The 24,872-nt window shown below is 36.3% G+C and overlaps 1 protein-coding gene across 4 annotated transcripts in view; it reads left to right on the top strand.

Moving 5' to 3' along the window:
* NEO1 (neogenin 1) overlaps positions 1 to 24,872 on the top strand; it is a 240,018-nt gene that overhangs the window by 83,358 nt on the left and 131,788 nt on the right. For all 4 annotated transcript variants that reach the window (XM_079907492.1, XM_079907491.1, XM_079907493.1 and 1 more), the window contains one exon: positions 9,498 to 9,634. In XM_079907492.1, the coding sequence (XP_079763618.1) occupies positions 9,498 to 9,634 (137 nt within the window). The remainder of the gene's footprint in view (positions 1 to 9,497; positions 9,635 to 24,872) is intronic.

Here is a 24,872-nt window from a genome sequence, read left to right as displayed (position 1 = left end):
ATTACAGTTGACAATAGTAGAAAAATTAGAGTATTTAAAAAACAAGTAGAGGACTTCCATTTCTGGGAAGATTGAATAGTATTTTTCTGTATTCTTCCTGCTAATTACAACTAAAAACTCTAGCCATTATATGTAAAACAAACATAAGAAGACTCTGAAAGATGGAGAGAGGAAGATTGACTGGCTAGGGGCTTTTAGACCGAAGGAACACCATGATGGTGTGTTCCCTGGTTTTTGTTTTTGCCTCGTATGTCCCAGCTTGAGCTGAAGAAGCTGATAACTTGGAAACACCACTAGGCATAAAAAGAAAAGCTCTACCAAAAGTGTGCTCTCTCTAGCCAAAAGACCAGGAAAGAGGCAGCCTGGCAAGATAAAAACTGTTAGACTATAATCGCTCCTACTCCAGCCATACACCACATAAGAAACTGTGGCCCCATCCTCTCCCATGCCAGCAAAGGCCAAGTGGGAGGCCTAGACTTCCATCCTTACCAGGTTGTAATGAGGTCTCCCATCCTCCCTGCTATATGGTGTCAGAGGCTAAGTAGAGAGCCAAGATTTTCATCCCAACTGGGAAGTATTGAGGCCCCCACCCCTGCTGTATCAGTGGAGACACACGGGGAGCCTGGACTTTTATCCCACCTGGCAATAAGAGACACTCCTTCCCAACTTCCCTTTTCCACTGGAGTGGTATCAGAGGAGGCCTGTAGAGAGTCAGGACTTTCAGCACCATGTAGCATTGACACCCTCTCTTCATGGTATCATTGGATGCCATGTGGGGAACAGTAATGAGTTACTGTTACTGCACCCAGCCAGGGGGGCAGTATCAGTGGAAGCCTGGTGAGGAGCCAGAACTCCCAACCCTGCTAAGGGGTAAAGAGGAGTCCCCACTTCCCCCTCAGGTATCAGTGGAGACTGAGTGTAGAACCTGGACTTCTACCTCCACCTGACATAATGAGGTGGCACCTCCCCTTTCCTCTGGGTGTCAGAAGAAGCCAGCTGAAAACAAAAGGTTTAGTAAGATCCAGAGTCTTATATAATATGATGCCCCAAATATCCAGATTTCAGTTGAAAATCACCCATTCATACCAAGAACAAGGAAAATCTCAAAAGAGAAAAGAGAGTCAATTGATGCCAACACTGAGATGACAGGTCTTTGAATTACCTGACAGAGATTTTTAAAGCACCCTTAGGTAGGTTTATTCCTAGGTATATTATTCTTTTTGTTGCAGTGATAAATGGGAGTGTTTCCTTAATTTCTCTTTCTGATTTTTCATTGTTAGTGTATAGGAATGCAAGAAATTTCTGTGCATTAATTTTGTATCCTGCTACATTCATTGATTAGCTCTAGTAGTTTTCTGGTGGCATCTTTAGGATTTTCTATGTATAGTATCATGTCATCTGCAAACACTGACAGTCTTACTTCTTTTCCAATTTGGATTTCTTTTGTCTCTTTTTCTTCTCTGATTGCTGTGGCTAAAACTTCCAAAACTATGTCAAATAATAGTGGTTAGAGTGGGCACCCTTGTATTGTTCCTGATCTTAGAGGAGGCAAAAGACCTGTATGCAGAAAACTATAAGACACTGATTAAAGAAATCAAAGGTGATACAAACAGATGGAAAGATATACCATGTTCTTGGATTGGAAGAATCAACATTGTGAAAATGACTATACTACCCAAAGCAATCTACAGATTCATTGCAATCCCTATCAAATTACTGATGGCATTTTTCACAGAACTAGAACAAAAAATTTTACAATTCGTATGGAAACACAAAAGACCACGGATAGCCAAAGCAATGTTGAGAAAGAAAAATGGAGCTGGAGGAATCGGACTCCCTGACTTCAGACTGTACTACAAAGCTACAGTAATCAAGACAGTATGGTACTGGCACAAAAACAGCAATATAGATCAGTGGAAAAAGATCGAAAACCCAGAGACAAACCCACACACATATGGTCACCTTATCTTTGACAAAGGAGGCAAGAATATACAATAGAGAAATGGCAGCCTCTTCCATAAGTGGTGCTGGGAAAACTGGACAGCTACATGTAAAAGAATGAAATTAGAACACTTCCTAACACCATACACAAAAATAAACTCAAAATGGATTAAAGACCTAAATGTAGGGCCAGACACTATCAAACTCTTAGAGGAAATTGTAGGCAGAGCACTCTTTGACATAAACCACAGCAAGATCTTTTTTGACCCACTTCCTAGAGTAACGGAAATAAAAACAAAAACAAATGGGACTTAATAAAATTTAAAAGCTTTTGCACAGCAAAGGAAACCATAAACAAGACAAAAAGACAACCCTCAGAATGGGAGAAGATATTGCAAATGAAACAACAAAGGATTAATCTCCGAAACGTACAAGCAACTCATGCAGCTCAGTATTGCAGAAACAACCCAATCCAAAAATGGGCAGAAGACCTAAATAAACATTTCTCCAAAGTAGACATACAGGTTGCCAACAAACACATGAAAAGATGCTAAACATCAGTAATCATTAGAGAAATGCAAATCAAAACTACAATGAGGTATCACCTCACACCGGTCAGAATGGCCATCATCAAAAAATCTGCAAACAGTAAACGCTGGGTAGGGTGCAGGGAAAAGGGAACCCTCTTGCACTGTTGGTGGGAATGTAAATTGATACAGCCACTATGGAGAACAGTATGGAGGTTCCTTAAAAAACTAAAAATAGAACTACCATATGACCGGGCGATCCCACTACTGGGCATATACCATAATTCAAAGAATTACATGTACCACAGTGTTCATTGCAGCACTGTTTACAATAGCCAGGACATGGAAGCATGTCCATCGACAGATGAATGGATAAAGATGATGTGGAACATATATACAATGGAATATTACTCAGCCATAAAAAGGAACGAAATTGAATTATTTGTAATGAGGTGGATGGACCTAGAGTCTGTCATACAGAGTGAAGTAAGTCAGAAAGATAAAACCAAATACTGTATGCTAATGCACATATATGGAATCTAAAAAAACGGTATTGATGAACCTAGTTGCAGGGCAGGAATAAAGATGCAGATGTAGAAACGGACTTGAGGACCTGGGATGGGGGGGCAGGGGGGAAGCTGGGATGAACTGAGAGAGTAGCATTGACATATATACACTATCAAATGTGAAATGGATGGCTAGTGGGAAGCTGCTGCATAGCACAGCGAGATCAGCTTGATGCTTTGTGATGATCTAGAGGGGTGTGATAGGGAGGGTGGGAGGGAGGCTCAAGGGAGGGGGTTATGGGGATATATGTATACATATAGCTGATTCACTTTGTTGTACAACAGAAACTAACACAACATTGTAAAGCATTTATACTCCAATAAAGATATATTTTAAAAAGATTTTTAACACAGTCATCATTAAAATGCTTCAACAGGGAATTACGAACACACATGAAACAAATGGAAAAATAGAGTATCTCAGCAGATAAATAGAAAGTCTCTTCAAAAAGAAAGAGAAGACTTAAAGGAGAACTAAATGGAAAATTTTGAACAAAGACAATAACTAAAATAAAGAAAAACTCAATAGATGAGCTCAGCAAGAGACTAATGGGACAGAGGAAAGAATCAGTGAACTGGAAAAAAAAAAGGGAGAAGACACAAATGATCAGTATTAGGACTGAACCAGGAATGCCACTATAGACCCTGCAAACATCAAAAGGGTAATAAGGGAATACTATACACAACTATACATCATGTAAGTTTGATGACTTAGACAAAGCATATCCTCTAAAACACAAACTACCACATCTAACCCAATGTGAAATAGATAAATTGAGTTAACCCTCTTACTCTTAAGTAGATTAAATTTGTAATTTTAACCCCCCGCCCAAAAGCCTGCAAGTCCAGATAGTTTTATTGGAGAATTCTACCAGTGTTTAAAGAATTAAAACCAATTCTACACAATCTTTCCAGAAAATAGAAGAGAAGGAATTGAAGCTATTACCCTGTTAACAAAACCAGAGAAAGATAGTACAAAAAGGGAACACAACAGACTAGTATCCCCCGTGAATATGAACATAAAAATTCTTAACAAAGTATTAGCAAATAGAATTCAGCAATAAATAAAAAGTTATATGTTCTATAAGTGTGGTTTGTTCCAGGGATGCAAGGCTGACTTAGTATCCCCGAATTAATCAGTACAATCCACCAGAATTAAAGAAGAAAAAGAAAAACCTGAACCTGATCAGATTAATCAGTGGAGAAAAAGCTGCTGACAAAATTCAACACCCATTCATTATGTTAAAAAAAAAAAACCCTTAGAAAAATAACTTCAGAGCATCTACAGAAACCTACAACTAACATTATACTTATACTTAATGGCAAACAACAGTACTTCCCCATCAAGATGAGGAACCAGTTAAGGAAGTTCACCATCACAGTGCTAGAAGTTCTAACCAGTTCAATAAGACGAAAAAAAAGGTATATAGATCAGAAAGGAAGGCATATAACAGTCCCTATATGCAGATATGTTTATGTAGAAAATCCTAAGGAATCCACAAAACTTACAACTAAGAAGTGAGTTCAATAATGTCACAAGATACAAGATAAACATAAAAATCAGTTGTATTTCTGTATTCTAGCAATGAACATGTGAACACAAATTGCAAATACAGTAGCATTTGCAGTCACTCACATCTTAAGTGTAAATTAACAAAACTTGTTAAATTTGCATACTAAAAACTATAAAATGCTAATGAAAGAAATCAAAGAAGAGCTAAATAAATGGAGAGACATACCATGTCCATGGATTAGAAGACTCAGCATAGTAAAAACGTCAGTTCTCTTCAAATTTATATACAGGTTAACTCAATTCTTGTCAAAATCCCAATAAGATTTTTTGTAAATATAGATAAAATTATTCTAAAATTTATATGGAAAAGCAAAGGAACTAGAGTAGTTAAAACAGTTTTTTTTTAAAGTGGGAAGAATCAGTCTATTTGATTTTAAGACTTACTATGTATCTAAAATAAAAAAGACTATATGGTGTTGATGGAAAGATAGACCGATATATCAGTGGGATAAAATAGAGAATCCAGATATAGATCCATACAAAAATTCCCAACTAATTTTTGACAAAGATGCAAAAGCAATTCAGTGGAGGAAAAGTAGCCTTTTCAACAAATGCTACTGGAATAACTGGACACCCATCCATAGACAAAAACCTGAACTTCAAGCTGAGTCTCATACGTTATGTAAAAAATTAACTCAGAATAGATCATGGACCTAAATGTAAAACATGCAACATGAAATTTTAGAAAAGAAACATAAGAGAAAATCAGGATCAAGGCCTAGGCAAAGAGTTTTTAGATTTTACACCAAAAGCACAATCTATAAAAGGAAAAATTGAAACTGGATTTCATCAAAATTAAAACGTTTTGCTCTGTGAAAGACCCTGTTAAGAGGATGAAAAGATAAGCTACAGAGTGGAGAAGATATTTGCAAACCACATCGCTAACAAAGGAATATTATCTACAATGTGTAAAGATATCTCAAAACTCAGTATTAAAAAAAAGCATATCATTTAACTAGAACATGGGCAGAAGGTATGGATAGGTGGTTCACCAAAGAAGATGTACAGATGGCAAATAAGCACAAGAAAAGTTGTTTTAACATCATTAGCCATTAAGGAACTGCAAATTAAGACCACAAGATATCACTACATACCTATCAGAATACCTAAAATTTTTTTAAAGTGACAATACCAAATGCTGTCAAATATGTGGAGAAACGGGATCACTCTGACATTGCTGGTAGGAATGTGAAATGGTACAGCCACTCTGAAAACCTGTTTGGCAGTTTCTGAAAAAATATGTTGCAACTGCCATATGACCTAACATTTTACATTCTTGGGCATTTATCCTGTATAAATGAACTTATGTTCACACAGAAACCTATACATGTATGTATATAGCAGCTTTATTCATAATAGCCCCAAACTAGAAACAACCCAGATGTCCTTCATTGAGTGAATGGTTAAACAAACGATGTCTATCCATACTATGGAATTACTCTTAAGCAATAAAAGGAATGATAATTGCAACAATCTGGATGAATCGCCAGAGAATTATACTGAGTGAAAAAAAGCCAATCCCCAGAGGTTACATATTGTATGACTATTTACGTAACATTCTTCTTGAAATGACAAAATTATTGAAATGGAGAACAGATTAGTGATTGCCAGGGGTTAATGAGGGAGGTGGTAGAGGGAGGGAAGTGGGTGTGGCTGTATGTAAAAGGACAATATGAGGGATCCTTGTGGTGGAAATGTCAGTCTCCTGGTTGTAGTTTTACTAGATATTACTGTTGAGGGAAACTAGGTAAAGGGTACATGAGATCTCTTTGTATTATTTCTTAGTACTGCATGTGAATCTACAGTTCAAAATAAAAAGTTTAAAGAAAAAAAAATGAGAGCATGTAAGATTAGCTTTCACCTACCCTTCCTTTCCTGCTGTTTTAGAGGAAGAGGGTGTGTAAGAAGTCCTTTTGTGCTCTCGATATTATTGTTTTCCATTCTCTCCAGCGAAATGTCTATTTCTAACTTCTGGCAAGTTCTTTTGGTATACCATTTTGTAGAATTACCATTTTTTATGTCTGTCTTTCCCACTCCGTTGCATGACAGTACTGATTTTGTTTTTGTTCACTGCAGTATCTCAGCTGCTACCTGACATATATAGGCACACCAATAAAGAATTGTTAAATGAATGATAAATCCCTCTCCTTAACTTTATCATCCAGCTTCTTAAGAGTGGTCATTACTTTATGCCTTCTCTTTACCCCTCTTGTTACTGCCATAATTCATCCTCTTTAATTCTGAACCATTACACTAACTTTACAACTTCTAGTCTTTTCCCCACTCCTCACTTCTCTTGTTTCCTCACTAAATCTGATCTTGTTATTGATCTGCTCAAAAGCCTTTCCCTTTTGCTAAAGAAATGTCTCCTTAGCACAGCGGTCCCCAACCTTTTTGGCACCAGGGGACTGGTTTTGTGGAAAAAATTTTTTCCACGGACCAGGGAGGGCGGGGTGGGGGGATGGTTCAGGGGTAGTGCAAGCAAAGGAGGGGATGGTTCAGGGGGTAATGCCAGCGATGGGAAGCGGCAGATGAAGCTTTGCTTGCTCACCCGCCCCTCACCTCCTGCTGTGCGGCCCGGTTCCTAACAGGCGGCGGACTGGTACCGGTCCCGGTTCTGGTCTGTGGCCCGGGGTTGGGGACCCCTGCTTCAGCACACCAAGCTCTCCTCAGCTGACCCCCGGCTACTCAGAGACACATATATACATACACTCCTGTGTCCAGCAACACTCGATTTGGGTCCGTTGACCATGAATGCTTTTTCACTTATTGTTTCTGTTGCCTGCATTTTTGAATTTTGGAGCTGTAAAAGCTTGATTGCCATTTTACTATAAGCCACCATATGTTAGGTGAACAAGTTAAGTAAATTCTGATAAGCTAGTGGACGTTCTTCCTCCCAGCCTTCTTTTAAGGAAAGTAAAATAAGCTCCATTAAGAAAGATTGACTTCTCCGGTACTTGTACTCAGTGATGGCAAACATGAGGCATAGCAGTATCAGGAATATTTTTTAGTGTAAGTATTAGATATAAATTGCTGTACCTCAATTTCAAAAGTACCATACCAGCCAGTGTTTCAAATTGTGTTCCTCTCAGCTGGGTATCATGTGTGTGTAGTGCTAGTTTCCCTTTTGTGAACCTTGTTTTCCATTTATGAAACTTAGTTGTGATTTTGTCCAAGAGTAATATATAGGATATTAATTTTTGTAAATTTATTTTGTGAGGCACCCACACCCTGTCTTATCTCTGTTTCTTTTATCCCAGTCATTCTTGCTTTCTTCCATTATATGTTGTCTTGCTTCTCTATCACATAAAGTTGTAATTTGAGGGTATAATTAAGATAGTTCACATTGGAAGACCACTTGATGAAGTTTAGTCTTGATCTTGCAGGGTATTTCTTAGAGAAGTCACCAAATCTGATTCTGGTTTTCCTTTCTTTGTCCAGAAACTTAATCTTGCCTATCAGATTTAGAAAGACTACCCAAACCCACAGTGTACTGAAACTTAGACCAAGATAGTACTTTACTTACAATGAGAATTATTAAGTGTGGCACAGACTGAATAGTCGTCGTTTCCTCTGACTTTTTTCCGTGTCAAGAATTCCATATGGGGCTTCCCTGGTGGCGCAGTGGTTGAGAGTCCGCCTGCTGATGCAGGGGACACGGGTTCGTGCCCTGGTCCGGGAAGATCCCACATGCCGCGGAGCGGCTAGGCCCGTGAGCCATGGCCACTGAGCCGGCGCATCCGGAGCCTGTGCTCCACAACGGGAGAGGCCCGCGTACCGCAAAAAAAAAAAAAAAAAAGAATTCCATATGAAAAGCCAAATTGTAATCAAAACTTTTTTGTTGAGCATAGTTACAGACAGGAAATATAACAATATTAAGATTTGAGAGAGAAATCTGCCTGTGAAAGTCAGTTAGATGTAGAACCTCAAAGTAAAAATAAAATTGTAATTCTCTAAAATCTCCAAATTTAACTAAACTTATTCACTTTATAAAAATTTCATCAGAATGTTAGTTTGTGATTTCTTCCTTGATGTTATAGGATCATTTGGCTTTCTTTTTAAGTATTCTGTTTGAGGGAGAGAAAAAGGGAAGGAGGGAGTGGGGAGAGGAAATGAGATTTTCTTCTGGTAGTTATTTTCCTTTCCAAGGATAACTTCAAATAATATATAATACATCTCAGTGTTACATATAGCAAAATTCCTTTATAAAAATACTTTACCTGTACAAAAATAAAAAATATATATTTTCCTTAAATAGACTTAAGACATTCTGAGATGGGTTAGTAATGATCAGCATCCTTGTTGATGATAGCGTGATGGTGGCTGTTTCATGCCCAGCTACCACACCCAGGAAGCTGCTCTCTGGCAACTGTTCTCTCTCCCTTCCCTTCCTCTTTTCCTCCCTTTCCTAGCCAAGCCACTGTCGGAAACTTTCAGTAGGCACTGTGACCCCATGACTTACTGTTTCTGATCTGACGTTTGCCCTCTCTGTTAGTCATTTGAGTATAGCATAGGTGTGGTGGTGTGACTCTCAGATTGATACCAGACTTGAAAATTACGTAATTTGCAAAAAAAAAAAACTGGGCAGAGTAAAGAAGCAGAGATGGATTGTGGGGAGTGGAATTGGTCACAAAAATGGTATCCCTTTGGGAATAATTAAAGTGTCGGAGATAATTCATTGTAACATTTTGATTTGTATTTGTGATATTTATGCATGTGAAATATGAGCAAAGCAAATTGGAGTAAATTAAATTCTGATATTTTATGTTGGTCTCAGTCCATCTATAGCTGTATAAATAATACTGTCTAAGTGTTTTATCTGTTTTATGTGGAATGCTTTTCAGGTGTTATTTTCCTGGTTCTGAATTGTATCAATATGTTTTAATGCAGCTCTGAAAGATTGGTACTGCTGGCAGGTGGTAGTCTGGAGATCAGTGACATCACCGAGGATGATGCTGGCACTTACTTTTGTATAGCTGATAATGGAAATGAGACCATTGAAGCTCAAGCAGAGCTTACAGTACAAGGTATGCAAATGTTTCCTTTATAAATTTTAAAAAGCCTGTGTACTTTATGGGTTTGTAATTGTTAAAAGTTAATGTGGAAGAGGCAATACACCATAATAGTTAAAAGTAAATGGGCTACTTGAGTTCAAATGCTGGGTCTTACACTTCCTAGCTATATAACTATAGGAAATTTACTTCTCTGAGCTTCATTTTTCTCATCTGTAAAGTGGAGATTTAATGAGAGTACTTACCTCATTGGAGTTGTTTTCAGGACTAGAAGAGTAATGCTTGTAAAACTCCCAGAATAGTGACTAGAATATGGTAAAAGCTCAAAGTTAGTTATTGTTGTTATTATCTGTAGTGTAGGGTAGGGAAGGGTGTGATCTATGGCATCTGGAAGGTTCAGTTCACTTTTCTTGTCTCAAAAATGCTTTCTCTTTCTCTGACCCAGAACCACATATCCTAAGCATTGGTGTTCCCTCCTTTAGGGTGAATACATCACCTAGGAAGGAGCGCAGTGTGGCTCTCAACATAACCTGTTTGATTTGATGATTTCTTTCTTTTCAACTAATGCTGACCATTGCAGCATCTCCTTTATAGGTTCTCTGATTTGGAAGTCAAAGAAAATGACCATGGCATGTACACGTAATCTCCCCATCTCCCTTGTTTTTCCTCCATATGGAAGTGTACCCTCAGAGGAACATTTGCTCTCTCTCCTATGAATTGTCTGCAAATCTGTCTTTGTTTCAAATAAAAATCTTTAAGATCTTCTCTGTTACTTTTAGGGAAATCCAACACTGCTTGGATATGTAGAGGTATATATTAACTTATGATATTCATTATCAGGTTGTCTCAAAGTGTATTGTATTTGATAGACTACTTCCTGATACATGGTTTGGGGTGATCTCATATTTTATATGAAGGTTTCTTTCTCTTGGTACATTTTGTGGGTTTCAGAGTGGAAAGTAGTCACATTCCTACTCTGTTTGATAGGAATTGGGGAGCACATTGGGGTTCTGTGCTGGCAGAGGCATAGAATGTTTATTTTCTGTATTGCTATTTGTGGATGGATTCATAATCTCTGCAAATCAAAAGAGCAGGCCTTAGAGTTCATATAACTGTTACTTCACTTGAGCTCAACCATTGCTCTGGCTAGATAGTAAGTAGGATTAGACCAGTGGTAGAATGACTGATTTCTTTACCTCTATGTAATTGGAACTGGACAAGTAAAATATTAGTGAACTTCCATGCCTCCCTTGGTGGATGTTTTCTCTTTTTGTTTTTTTCGTTAGTCAGGTTCTTGGCTTGATGCTTTCTCCATTTTTCTACCTGTGCCTCAGTTTCCTCCAAAGTAAAGTACCTTGTTATTAGCCTCAAATGGGAGGCGTAGTGTCTGCCATATGTATTAGTTACACTTGTCCATGCAATTAATTTCTGCTCTTTGTTTTTATTCATTGTATGGAATCTAATTAAGACTCTGTCTGTTAGCTTAATTAACTGCAGTTTTCAGTTACAGGATAACACATACATCTGGTACTTTGTATCCTGTTCCATCTTATCATCTGTGCCTTAAGAAAATGCCCTTTAAGTGAATACATTCTAGAAAACTGAGAAAAGAATAAGAGTGAAGAAACCCAGATATTAAAATTAAATAACCTTCTCCAATCAAAACAGCATGGCATTGGCCCAAGAATAGACTAGACAATAGAAAGGAATAAAATCTAGCTGATACAAGTAATTATGGAACTTTAAAATATTATCAAAGTGGTACTTCAATTCAGAGGGGAAAAGTGTTTTATTTATTAAAGGGTATTGGTACAAAAGACTTTTAAGTGGAAGGAAATAAAGTTGGATCTCTACTTCATTTCAAAGGTCTAAATGTGAAAAGGTGAAGAATATATGGGATAGCGTTTGTATTATCTCTGATGGGAGAGACTATCTTAGGAAAAAGAGAAATGGCATGTCAAGCAAAACCCAACAAATTCTGACAACATACACATTTTTTAAAAAGTTATAGAACGACCCTGTGCAGATGATATATTGGGAGAAAATATTTGCAACACATAACTGAGAAAGGGTCAGAATCATTAAAATAAAGAGACCTTTCAGAAAGAGATTTTTTAAAAAGAAATAACCTAAAGAAAGCTGATAAAGACTGCCAACAGGCAATTCACAGGAGTTTATTAGCTATTTGCATTTCTTCATCAGTAGATAGTCAATTTTACTAGCAGTCAGAAAAATACAAATTTAAAAGATACCATTTTCCCCACCATCATACTGGCAAAAATTTAAAAGATTTTGACCTTCAGAGAATGTGGTGTGGTGCTCAGTACTGAAAAGTATTACTGATACCATCAAATCAGTACAGAACAGAGCAAAAACATCACCTCCTTGGTACTAGATATTGTATTCTACAATACAATTTAAGGTTGAACTAGCTTTTTTGATAAGCTTATTTTAGGGGGCAACCAAATTCATTTACTTACCAAGTCTTATCAATAGTCCACCAACTCTTTCTTTTCCTCCCCAACCTCAATTGGGGAGAATGTCTAAGGTTCTATGTTAGGTCCTTCCATTTTTGCCTACTATTGAAATAGCAGCCTATCTGCTAACTTCTCTGTATCTAACATAGTTTCATATTGGCTTGAGGCTAATAGTTGTACATATGTGTTTTAGAGTGCCTGCCATGATTTTGATTTTCATTAGATGACTGGGGAACTCTGGTGCTTAAAAATATCTCAAGGTCAAAAATCTTAGTGAGCAGACCAATAGAAGAGTTTTAGTTGTTTTTTATTTCACCCAGAAGTTTACACCGAATGCTTTATAAGTCTATGGTGATGAAAAGTTAGAAAAAATAGCTAAAAGGTGTTTTCAAAGGTATGAAGCTAGAGATGGCATAAGATCTCTATCCATGAAAGAATTACTCTCTAAACTAGATGCCCCTGGTAGCTTTTTTGGTGGTAAGATGTTCTATTAAATATTAACTTTTCATTCATCTGCTTGCCTGAAATCTTTGAACTGAGTTGGGAGTGGTTGAGATTGAGCAAGACTTCTACACCTTTGATGAAGAAAGTAGTTTCTAGGCTGGTTTCCATTTTCTGTCAATCTAATTCTAGCTGTTGACTCCCTCACCCAAAATCAACTCTGAAGAAACTAGAGGAGTGAGAGGGAATTATGGGAGGACTCAGGTGCCATGAACCTGTATGTGTTTATGGATGAGTGAAAGAAAGATGGTTTGTGGGGGTGGTGGCTGCAGCCTGGGACGAAGGACTGCCAGCGGTAACAGCGAGAAAGTAGATTGGAAGGAGGCTGTTAAATTTTATCTTCCTCGCTGGTGTTGCCTTGAGACTATCTTTTCACAGCAGAAATGAACAGGAATGGCCCAGGCTTCCATGTCCATTCAAAAGGTCTACTGGGGCTCTGATGGCATTAATGAAACTGGTATGGCCTGACTGCCCTTAGGGGATCACTTTTCAACTTTTTCCCCCACACTGCCTCCAAACTCCCAGATTGGTAGGTTTTAACCTAGGAAGGCTCTGAGGCCGGTGCTGTTTCTACCTAAGAATTTAAATATGAAACCTTGACCAGAGGAGTTACCTGTGGAATGCCCAGCAAATTGGAATAAAAAACAGTAGTTCTGAGGTCCTTAGGACTCTTTGCTCCAGGGCTCATCCTCCTGCAGTTAGGGCCTGGGGACCATACATGTTCTCAGATAGAGTGGCTGGTACACCAGAAGAACATTAGTTTATAGCCAAACTACTCCCCTGAATTGTACAGCTGCTCTCAGAGAAAGACAACCAAGTGAATAACATATACCATCTGATGGAGAATTAGTGGAAAAATTGACCAAGAATTTAAAATAAGCATGATAAATACATTTAAGGAGATAAGAAGGATATTAGCAATATAATGCAAGAACTAGAAAATGTGAAAACAGAACCAAGTAGAAATATTAGGTATGAAAAATGTAGTGAAGGTAAAGAACACGGTAGACTGAGTAATAGTCTAAGATATACAGCTGATGAACAAACTCCTGAGTTGGAAGATTACATTGAGAAACTCTCTAAGAACATAGCATTAAATGAGAGAATGCATAGAATAAAAACCAAGGGGTGTGAAAGTTAGATGTAGAAGGGCTTGTATCCAGATAAATAGGAATCCTAGAGGAGATCTGAAATACAAAGAGAGAAAGAAATATTTGAAGAAATAATTAAGATAAATTTCTCAGAATTAAAGATTAATGGAAGACCTAAGATTGAGAGGGCTTTTAATGACTGCTAAATACTGGAGAGGAGAAAACACTCACCAGTAGACTCATTTACAGTGGCTGATAACATCAAAGTCAAAAAGAGCTTCTAAAAGCTCCCAGTGACAAAGAGCAGATCACCTATAAAGGGACAAGAATTAGATTGCACCTAGTGTTGATTTTGAGAGATGTGATTTCAAGAGGACAGTGGAGTAATTTTTTAAAGGTTTCAAGGAAAAGAACATTGAATTCACATAGCATTTATATATACCCAAAATGTGAGGCATAGTAAAAATTCTCATCGTACAAGACCTGGGAAGGTTTGCTACACAAAAATACACACTGAAAGCACTTTTGGAATGAATACTCAAATAAGAAGAGACACATTCAGGAAAGGCTGTAAGAGATATGGGAGTTTTAAAATGTAGCCCCCAAATTCTTTGAAGTCCTCCTAGTGAGTGCTGGAGTTTATTATACCCCTTGTCCTTGAATCTGAGTGGGCTTAGAGCTATTTGAATCAATAGAGATATCACATGATTTCTGAGACTTATAAAAAGCCATGTGGAGTCCTCTTGGTTCTCTTGAAGTTAGTGCTTTCCAGACACTTCCTCTTGGGATCTCCATCTCAGAACCTAGCTACCATGCTGTGTGAAGCCCAGACCACGAGGAAAGCCTACATTGTAGGTGCTCTAATAGACAGCTCCACCTGAGACCAACTTTCAGGTCATCTAACCAAGGAACCAGACTTGTGAATGAAAAAGTCTTCTGTTGACTTCAGCCCCCAGCTTTCTGTGTCACCCCTAGACATTCAAGTCTTCTTAGACATTGTGGAGCAGAGATAAGCCATCCCTGCTGTGCCCTGTCATAATTCCTGACCTACAGGATCTGTGAGCATAAGAAAATAATGGTTGTTTTATGCCAATAATGGTTGTTTTATGTTTTGGGGTTTGCTGTGCATCATTAGTAACTTGGGAACATTCATTATTGTTGTTTTTTAAAAAGGAGAGAATCAAAGTAAAGAAAAAGTATGTTAATGATAGCCCACTACTAAAATTTTTGACAATACCAAGTAGTGGGTGTAGACAAGTGTATTTGTGTTGTTAGGGGAAAGCTAGAAATACTAATATCTGTATACCTATAGATATAAATATTAAGAAATAAAATATGAGTTTGGAACTTAAGGGCAGTTACCACAGAACGAAATAGAATATACATATAACTTTTAAACAGCAGAAGAAAGGTTTATCCAACTGAAAGCACAAAAGGGGGAAAAATAAACATTGTATACTATAAAGACAAAGTATGAATAAAATGCAGAAATAACTCCCAATATAATGGTAATTATAATAATGTAAATGGGTCAAACTCATCAATTAAAAGCAGATTGGATTACAAAAACACCCCAATATGTTGTTTACAAAGATACACATAAAACTAATAAGACAGTGAGATTTAAAATAAAAGGATGGAAAAGATATAATAGGCAAAACAAAAGAAAGTTGAGGTAGCCATCTAAAAGATGAAAATAGCAGAAGGAACATTTATTCATAAGAGGAATCATAGATCAAGAAGATATAACACGAAACATATAGTGAACAAATCACAGCAAAATCATTTTGATCAACTGCCTAGCGTAATGGAAATGAAAATAAACAAATGCGACGTAAATAAACTTAGAAGCTGTTGCATAGCAAAGGAAACCATAAACCAAACTGAAAGACAGCCCTCAGAATGGGAGAAGATATTTGCAAACGAAGCAGCTGACAAGGGATTAATCTCCAAAATATACAGACAGCTCATGCGCCTCAATATCAAAAGAACAAACAACCTAATCCAAAAATGGACAGAAGACCTAAATAGACATTTCTCCAAAGAAGATATACAGATGGCCAACAAACACATGAAAGGATGCTCAGTATCACTAATCATTAGAGAAACGCAAATCAAAACTACAATGAGGTATCACCTCACCCCAGTCAGAATGGCCATCATCAAAAAGTCTGCAAACAGTAAAAAGTCTGCAAACTGGAGAGAGCGTGGAGAAAAGGGAACCCTCCTACACTGTTGGTGGGAACGTAAATTGGTACACCCACTATGGAGAACAGTATGGAGGTTCCTTAAAAAACTAAAAATAGAGCTACCATATGACCCAGCAATCCCACCCCTAGGCATATATCCAGAGAAAACCATAATTCAAAAGGATGCATGCACCCTGGTGTTCATTGCCGCACTATTTACAATAGTCAGGATATGGAAACAACCTAAATGTCCATCAACAGAGGAATGGATAAAGAAGATATGTTACATATATATGCTGGAATATTACTCAGCCATAAAAAGGAATGAAATAGTGCCATTTGCAGAGACGTGGATGGATCTAGAGATTGTCATACAGAGTGAAGTAAAGTCAAAGAGAAAAATAAATATTGTATGTTATTGCTTATATGTGGAATCTAGAAAAATGGTAGAGATGAACTTATTTGCAAAGCAGAAATAGAGTCAAGATGTATGGTAATTTACGATTACCAAGGGGGGAAGGGGGGCTGGGATGAATTGGGAGATTGGTAATGACATGTATACACTACTATGTATAAAATAGATAGTGAGGACCTACTGTATAGCACAGGGAACTCTACTCAGTGCTCTGTGGTGACCTAAATGGAAAGGAAATCTAAAAAACATGGGATATATGTGTGACTGATTCACTTTGCTGTACAGCAAGAAACTAACACAACATTGTAACGCAACTATATTCCAATAAAAAGTAATTAAGAATAAAAGAAAGCTAAACAAAACAGTACAGTCAACATAAATGTATATGCAGCCTCAAAATATATCAAACAAAAACTAAATAACAGCTGAGGGAAATAGATAAATCAACAATTGTTAGAGAGTTTACCATACTCCTCTCAGGAAATGACAGAAGAGACAGAAAAGTTTAGGTTGGCCAGAGTTACCTCTACTATTTAATAACATAGTTCTACCAGTACCATAAGAGAAGAAAAAGAAATAATGGTGTTGAAATTGGAAGAAGAGATAAGATTGTTCTGTTGACAGATGATTTGGTTGTCTACCTGAAATCACCTACAGAGTCAGCAAACTAGTATATAATAGAAAACAACATTGGGCAGGTTTGCCATACAGGATAAATTTATCAAAATCAAAATTATTTCTCTGTACCAGCAATAATCAATAGAAAATATTTAAAAAGAAAAAATATTTTAAAATAGATAAATTTTCAGTAGGAAAAGACTATAAAATATCTAGAAATATAACTTACCAAGAATATACAAGACCTTTGTCAAGAAAAATTTAAAACTCTAGTAGAGAACATAGATGATAAATAAATAGCAAAGTAGATATTTCATGCTCTTAGATGGGTTGATATAATATTTAAAATGTCATTCATCCTCCCAAGTTAATGTATAAATTTGGCATATATGAATCAAGATTCTTAATGGATTTTTTGATGAACCTGGAAGTTTTCTTCTAAAATGTACATAGAAGAATAAAGGTTTGTGAACTACTGGGTTTGCTATGGAGAGTAAAAAGAGTGGAGAGCTTACTCTACAAGATATTTAAACGTATTAAAAAGTCACAGTGCTTTTTTTTTTTTCTTAAAGAAAGTATTGTATTGTCAAAAGAACTGAGAAATAGACCAGCGGAAGGAATGAGGAATGGGCTAATTGTTCAGTAAATGGTTTGGGGGGAAATGGCTTCCTAAAATGGAGAGAAAAAAAAATGAATTTCTGTGTTACAGTGACCATGCAAATGACTTCCATTTGGTTTAATAGTGACTGAAATTTGAAGGGTAAAACTGTAAAGTTTATAGAAGAAATTGTAGGAGAATAACTTCGTCACCTAGGAGCAGGAAAAGATTACTTTAGGTAAAACTTTAGATGCAGAAATCATGACATAAAACATTGATGGCTTTGATCGCGTCACAAATTGATGGTATTTTTCATGAAAGTTCAGGTGATGAAAGAAAAATGAGGAGCAAAGGAAAAGTTAAATATTTGGGTAAATCTAAGTGAATATTGAATATGTAAAATAATAATGTTATATGAGATTTAAAATACAGTACACAAACATATAAGTCAGGAGTAAGGATATTTAGTCTTCTAAGGTTCTTAAAATTTCCAGGAAGTGGTGAAAGTACTACTTTATATTAGAGATTAATAAGGCAGGGATGTGTACTGTAATCTCTGTGAGAAGCCTTGAAAGAATAATAGAAGAATCTATAACTAACAAGATAATAGAAGAAGAAAATAAAATTAAAAATTCTCCAAAAGAAGGTAAGAAAGGAAAGCAAAAGGAACATAGAATAAGTTGGACTAATAGAAAGCAAATAGTGAGATGGTAGGTTTAAATACAAATATATCAGTAATTGTAAATGGACTAACTACTCTAATTAAAAGTCAGATTGGAAAGAAATTAAAACCTAACTATGTATTACTTGTATGAGAGACACACTAAATATAAGGATACAGAAAATTTGAAAATTACAAGGATGGAAGAAGGTAAACCATGCCTGAACTAACTGGAAAAAAGCTGTTGTAGATACCAAGCAAAAAAGCAAGATGCATTATTAGAGATAAAGTGGGACATTTCATATTATTAAGAGTTAATATACCAGGAAAATAAAACCATTCTAAGTATGTATTACCTCATAACATAATCTCAAAATGTGAAAGGCAGAAACTGATAGAACTACAAGGAGAAGTAGACGAGACAAACCCACAGTCCTAGTGGTAAATTTTAACACACTTCAGTAGCTGATAGGATATGTAGCATGAGACAAATAAGTATAAACAAAATAAAAACCACAAACAGTTATATTGCAAAACTGAACAACACAATTAACAAACTTGACCTTATTGACATTTGTAAAATATTGCACCAAACAAATAAACTCTATGTTTTATAAGTGCCTGTGAACCGTGACTATTGGGTGGGCCAAAGGTTCCTTCAGTTTTTTCTGTAAGATGACTCTAGTAGCACTTAGATGTCTTCAACTTCATTTGAAACAATATTGTTAGATTGTACGTGACAGTTGCCGCATCAGCGTGCATTTAAAGCAAGACTTATCAAAATTGGTGAATTTTTGTAGAGCCATTTTAATATTGAAGATGGAAGAAAAAAGCAAAAATTTTGGCATATTATGCTTTATTATTTCAAGAAAGGTAAAGACGCAACTGAAACACAAAAGAAGATTGTGCAGTGCATGGAGAAGGTGCTGTGACTGATCAAACGTGTCAAAAGTGGTTTGCCAAGTTTCATGCTGGAGATTTCTCACTGGACAGTGCTCCACGGTCGGGTAGACCAGTTGAAGTTGATAGTGATCAAATCAAAAGAATAACTGAGAACAATCAACGTTATACCACACGGGAAATAGCCAACATACTCAAAACATCCAAATCAAGTGCTGAAAATCATTTGCGCCAGTTTGGTTATATGAATCGCTTTGATGATAGGGTTCCACATAAGTTGAGCGAAGAAAACCTTCTTGACCGTAATTCCGCATGCGATTCTCTACTTAAATATAATGAAAATGTTCCGTTTTTAAAACAAATTGTGACGAGTGATGAAAGTGGACACTGTACAACAGTGTGGAATGGAAGAGATCATGAGACAAGCGAAATGAACCACCATCAACCACACCAAAGGCTGGTCTTCATCCAAAGAAGGTGATGTTGTGTATATGGTGGGATTGGAAGGGAGTCCTCTTATTATGAGCTCCTTCTGGAAAACCAAATGATTAATTCCAACAAGTACTGCTCCCAATTAGACCAACTGAAAGCAGCACTTGCTGAAAAGCATCCGGAATTAATCAACAGAAAACGCATAATCTTCCATCAAGATAACGCAGCAAGACTGCATGTTTCTTTGATGACCAGGCAGAAACTGTTACAGCTTAGCTGGAAGTTCTGATTCATCCGTTGTATTCACCAGATATTGCACCTTTGGATTTCCATTTATTTTGGTCTTTACAATATTCTCTTTTTTTAAAAAAACATCTTTATTGGAATATAATTGCTTTACAATGGTGTGTTAGTTTCTACTTTATTACAAAGTGAATGATGGAAAAAATTTCAGTTCCCTGGAAGACTGTACAAGGTACCTGGAACAGTTCTTTGCTCAAAAAGATAAAAAGTTTTGGGAAGATGGAATTATGAAGTTGCCTGGAAAATGGCAGAAGGTAGGGGAACAAAAGGGTGAAATACGTTGTTCAATAAAGTTCTTGGTGAAAATGAAAAATGTATCTTTTATTTTTACTTAAAAAACCAAAGACACTTTTTGGCCCGCCCATTAAAATATACCATATACTGACTACAGGACAAATCTTAAATTTGAGAGAATAGAAATTCTATAGGTTTGACCACTGTGGAATTAAGGTTGGAACTAATTACAGAAAAGTGACTTTAAAAAAAAAGTTAAGTTGAAGATCTCCTAGTGTTTGAAACTTAAGTGAATCACTTTGAAATAATCTATGGGTCAGAAATGAAATGTTGAAAATTTAAAAATAGGTCATATCTCTGTTAGCTTAACCTTTCAAAACTTAGGGGATGCTTAGAGGAAATTTATAGCCTTAAGTACGTATATTAGAAGGGAAGAAATGCTGAAAATTTAGCGATTTAAATATATATCTCAATGAATGGATAAAGAGGATGTGGTATACACACACACACACACACACACACACACACAGTGGAATACTACTCAGCCATAAAAAGGAATGAAATAATGCCATTTATAGCAACATGGATGGAGCTAGAGATTTTCATACTAGTTGGAGTATGATACAAATGAAATTATTTACTAAACAGAAACAAACATAAGAAAACAAACTTATGGTTACCAAAAGGGAAGGGTGGGGGGAAGGAAAAATTGGAGTTTGGGATTAGCAGATACAGACTTCTCTATATAAAGTAGATAAACAACAAGGTGGTACTGTACTGTATAGCACAAGGAACTATATTCAATATCTCGTAATAACCTATAATGGAAAAGAATCTGAAAAAGAACATATATATATATATATATATATATATATATATATATATGACTGAATCACTTTGTTGTACACCAGAAACTAACACAATATTGTAAATCAACTGTACTTCAATAAAATAAACAAATAAATATCCATCTCAAAAAAGCTATAAAAAGAATAGCAAATTTAACCCAAAGAAAACAAGTAATCATAAGAGCAAAAATTAATGAAATAGAAAACAAACATTCAAAATAAAGAGTTTCAGCAAAGCCAGAAGTTGATTCTTGTAAAGAATAACAAGACAAGACTTATATATAACTTGACAAAGGTCTTTATTTAGACCAAGAGTCAGCAAAATACAGCTCGTGGACCAAGTCTGCCAACCCCTTCGTTTTTATTCAGCCTGTGAACTAAAAATAGTTTATATAGTTTTAAATGGTTGAACCATATCAGAAGAATAATATTTAGTGATATATAACATTTTATGAAATTCAGATTTTATTGTCCATAAATAAAGTTTTATTGGCACACAGTCACACTCATTTATGTATTGACTGTGGCTGCTTTCATGCTACAGCAAAGGAGTTGAGTAGTTGTGGTGGAGACCACATGGCCCACAAAGCCTAAAATATGTACTATCTGGCCCTTTTCAGAAAAAGTTTCAACCTCTGATACAGACTCTGTAAAGAACTATAGATCAGTAAGTAAACAAAGACAGATAATCCAGTAGAAAACGGGCAAGACTTGAACAGCTACCTCACAGGTCTCCAGGTGACTACTAAACATTTGAAAATGAGGTTCTTATCATTAGTTCTTAGAGAAATATAAAGCCACAATGAGGTACCACTGTACTCCACCAGAGTGGTTAAAACTCAAGAGACTAACAATACCAGGTGTTGGCTAAGATGAGGAACAATAATGGAGACTCTAATATACTGCTGTTAGGACTATACATTGATTTAATCACTGTTTGGCAGACTCTACTAAAACTGCATACAAACGTTATCTTTTACAATGGTTGTATTCCTAGGAGTATACTCATCAGAAGTATATAACTATATGCATCAAAAAACATGCATGATAATGTTCTCACCAGCTTTATTCACAGTAAATCAAAACCAGAAACAATCAGCCATAGAATAGTGTTCTAATCATACAGTGGCATATTATCAACAATGAAAATTGACAAACCACCGCTCAACAACATGGATAATACCATTGAATCAAAAAAGCCAGGCACGAAATAATACATACTGTATGATTCCATTTTTATAAAGTTTAAAAATAGGCAAAACTAACCTATGGTTTTATTTTTTTAATCTTATTTTTTTATACATCAGGTTCTTATTAGTTATCCATTTTATACATATTAGTGTACATATGTCAATCCCAATCTCCCAATTCATCACGATAGTGATCACTTTTGGACAAGGGCAGGGTAGTGACTTGCACAATGGGGTTTCTGGTGTGTTAATGTTCTATTTCATAATCTAGGTGGTATTTACAGTAATTCAAGCTGTAATGTTAATGTGTGTCACATGAGGCCTTCTCTTTTCGTTTATAGATAGGAAGTCACTGTGTACAAAAAATTTTTGGAAAATTTTATTTTGAATCTTGTCCCATAACTGAAAGTATTTGTTTCTTTTTCTGATGGGGAAAGCAGTTTATGAGAAGTGGTTGGAGGTTATATATGTGTATTTATTTATATAGTTATATTTATAGTCATAGCTGTCTGATTTCTGTTATTTTTTAAAAAGTTACAGCTACAGGAAATTCTTTAGTGAGTGTTAATGCAGAAAGGGTTATAAGTTCAGTCTTCATCTGTTAAATATTTCAAATTTATTGTTTTATCGTTAACTCCTGGGATTTCTACACATGCTGTGACGTGAATTAGCTCATCGTGTATTTCCTGTCATCTCAGATTGTTGATAACACTTAAAATGGGTCATGAGTTTTTTTTTTAAAACAGGGATTTTTCCTTTTCTCTTAAAATGTTCATAATTGCCTACGATACACATCTTCCCTCCCCTGCAAAAGAATAAATTTTTCCATTTGTATTTTTGTGAGACAAATTGATAAATTCTAAATTGACTTTGTCAATACTCATAACAAATCTATCACTGAAGTTTTAAATTACACCATCTTTCTCTGAAGTCATACCCTAACGTCACCCTATTGGGTTGGCCAAAAGTTCCTTCGGTTTTTAATTAAAAATAAAAGTTACATTTTTCATTTTCACCAAGAACTTTATTGAACAGCATATTCATCCTTTTGTTCCACTGCCTTCTGCGGTTTTTCAGGCAACTTCATAATTCCATCTTCCCAAAACTTTTTATCTTTTTGAGCAAAGAACTGTTCCGGGTGCCTTTTACAGTCTTGCAGGGAATTGAAATTTTTTCCATTAAGAGAATATTGTAAAGACCAAAATAAATGGAAATCTGAAGGTGCAATGTCTGGTGAATACGACGGATGAATCAGAACTTCCCAGCTAAGCTGTAACAGTTTCTGCCTGGTCATCAAAGAAACATGCAGTCTTGCTGCGTTATCTTGATGGAAGAGTATGTGTTTTCTGTTGATTAATTCCGGATGCTTTTCAGCGAGTGCTGCTTTCAGTTGGTCTAATTGGGAGCAGTACTTGTTGGAATTAATCATTTGGTTTTCCAGAAGGAGCTCATAGTAAGAGGACTCCCTTCCAATCCCACCATATACACAACATCACCTTCTTTGGATGAAGACCAGCCTTTGGTGTGGTTGGTGGTGGTTCATTTCACTTGCCTCATAATCTCTTCCATTCCACACTGTTGTACAGTGTCCACCTTTCATCGCCCATCACAATTCGTTTTTAAAACGGAACATTTTCATTATATTTAAGTAGAGAATCGCATGCGGAAATACAGTCAAGAAGGTTTTTTTTGCTTAACTTATGTGGAACCCTATCATCAAAGCGATTCACATAACCAAGCTGGTGCAAATGGTTTTCAAAGCTTGATTTGGATATTTTGAGTATGTTAGCTATCTCCCATGTGGTATAACGTTGATTGTTCTCAGTTATTGTTTCGATTTGACTGCTATCAACTTCAACTGGTCTACCCGACCATGGAGCATCGTCCAGCGAGAAATCTCCAGCATGAAACTTGGCAAACCACTTTTGACAGGTTTGATCAGTTACAGCACCTTCTCCATGCACTGCACAAATCTTTTTTTGTGTTTCAGTTGGCGTTTTTACCTTTCTTGAAATAATAAAGCGTAATATGCCAAATATGTTGCTTTTTTTCTTCTGTCTTCAATATTAAGATGGCTGTACAAGAATTCACCAATTTTGATAAGTTGTTTTTTAAATGCATGCTAATATGACAGCTGTCACAATACAATCTAACAAAATTGTTTTGAATGAAGTTAAAGATCAGTAAGCGCTACTAGAGCCATTTTACGGAAAAACACCGAATGAACATTTTGGCCAACCCAATACTGCTCCTACCCTTCTATTCTGCTCACTCTGATCTCTGTCCACGTTAAGCATTGATCTCCCCTTTTCTCCCAGTCTTCTTTGTGATCTAACTTTCCTTTACGTCATGATTAATTACAGTGTTCTGCTCTCATTTATTAGAACTCTCAGTTCTCTTGGCTTAGGATAAACGCAAACTCCTTATGGCATATGTACAGAACACACCCAGACCATACATGTATTAACTACTTCTCTGTGGTACCCCTCAGTTAACAGCAGTCTCTGGACCCAGAATGCCTGGGTTCCAGTCTTACATCTGTCACTTAGCTATGTGAACTTGGCCAAGTTATTTAACTTACCTGTTTCTTCATTTCTTTTATCAGTTAAATGAGTTATTATAAGGGTTAATTAAATAAACTTCTGGCACTCTTCCACCTGAACCTTGCATGGAAATGGATTCATCTTTATCAGACAGCATTTAGGATCTGAACATATGCAATTTGATGGCACTGTTCCCTGTATCCTTTCACCTACAGCTAAAATTTCTAGATAGTTCTTAAAGAATAGTTCACCT

This window comes from Stenella coeruleoalba (assembly GCF_951394435.1).
Source record: "Stenella coeruleoalba genome assembly, chromosome: 2".
In the NCBI taxonomy this organism is placed as follows: Eukaryota; Metazoa; Chordata; class Mammalia; order Artiodactyla; family Delphinidae; genus Stenella; species Stenella coeruleoalba.
Note: the sequence above shows the minus strand (reverse complement) of the source record. Positions and strands in the feature narration are given on the sequence as shown.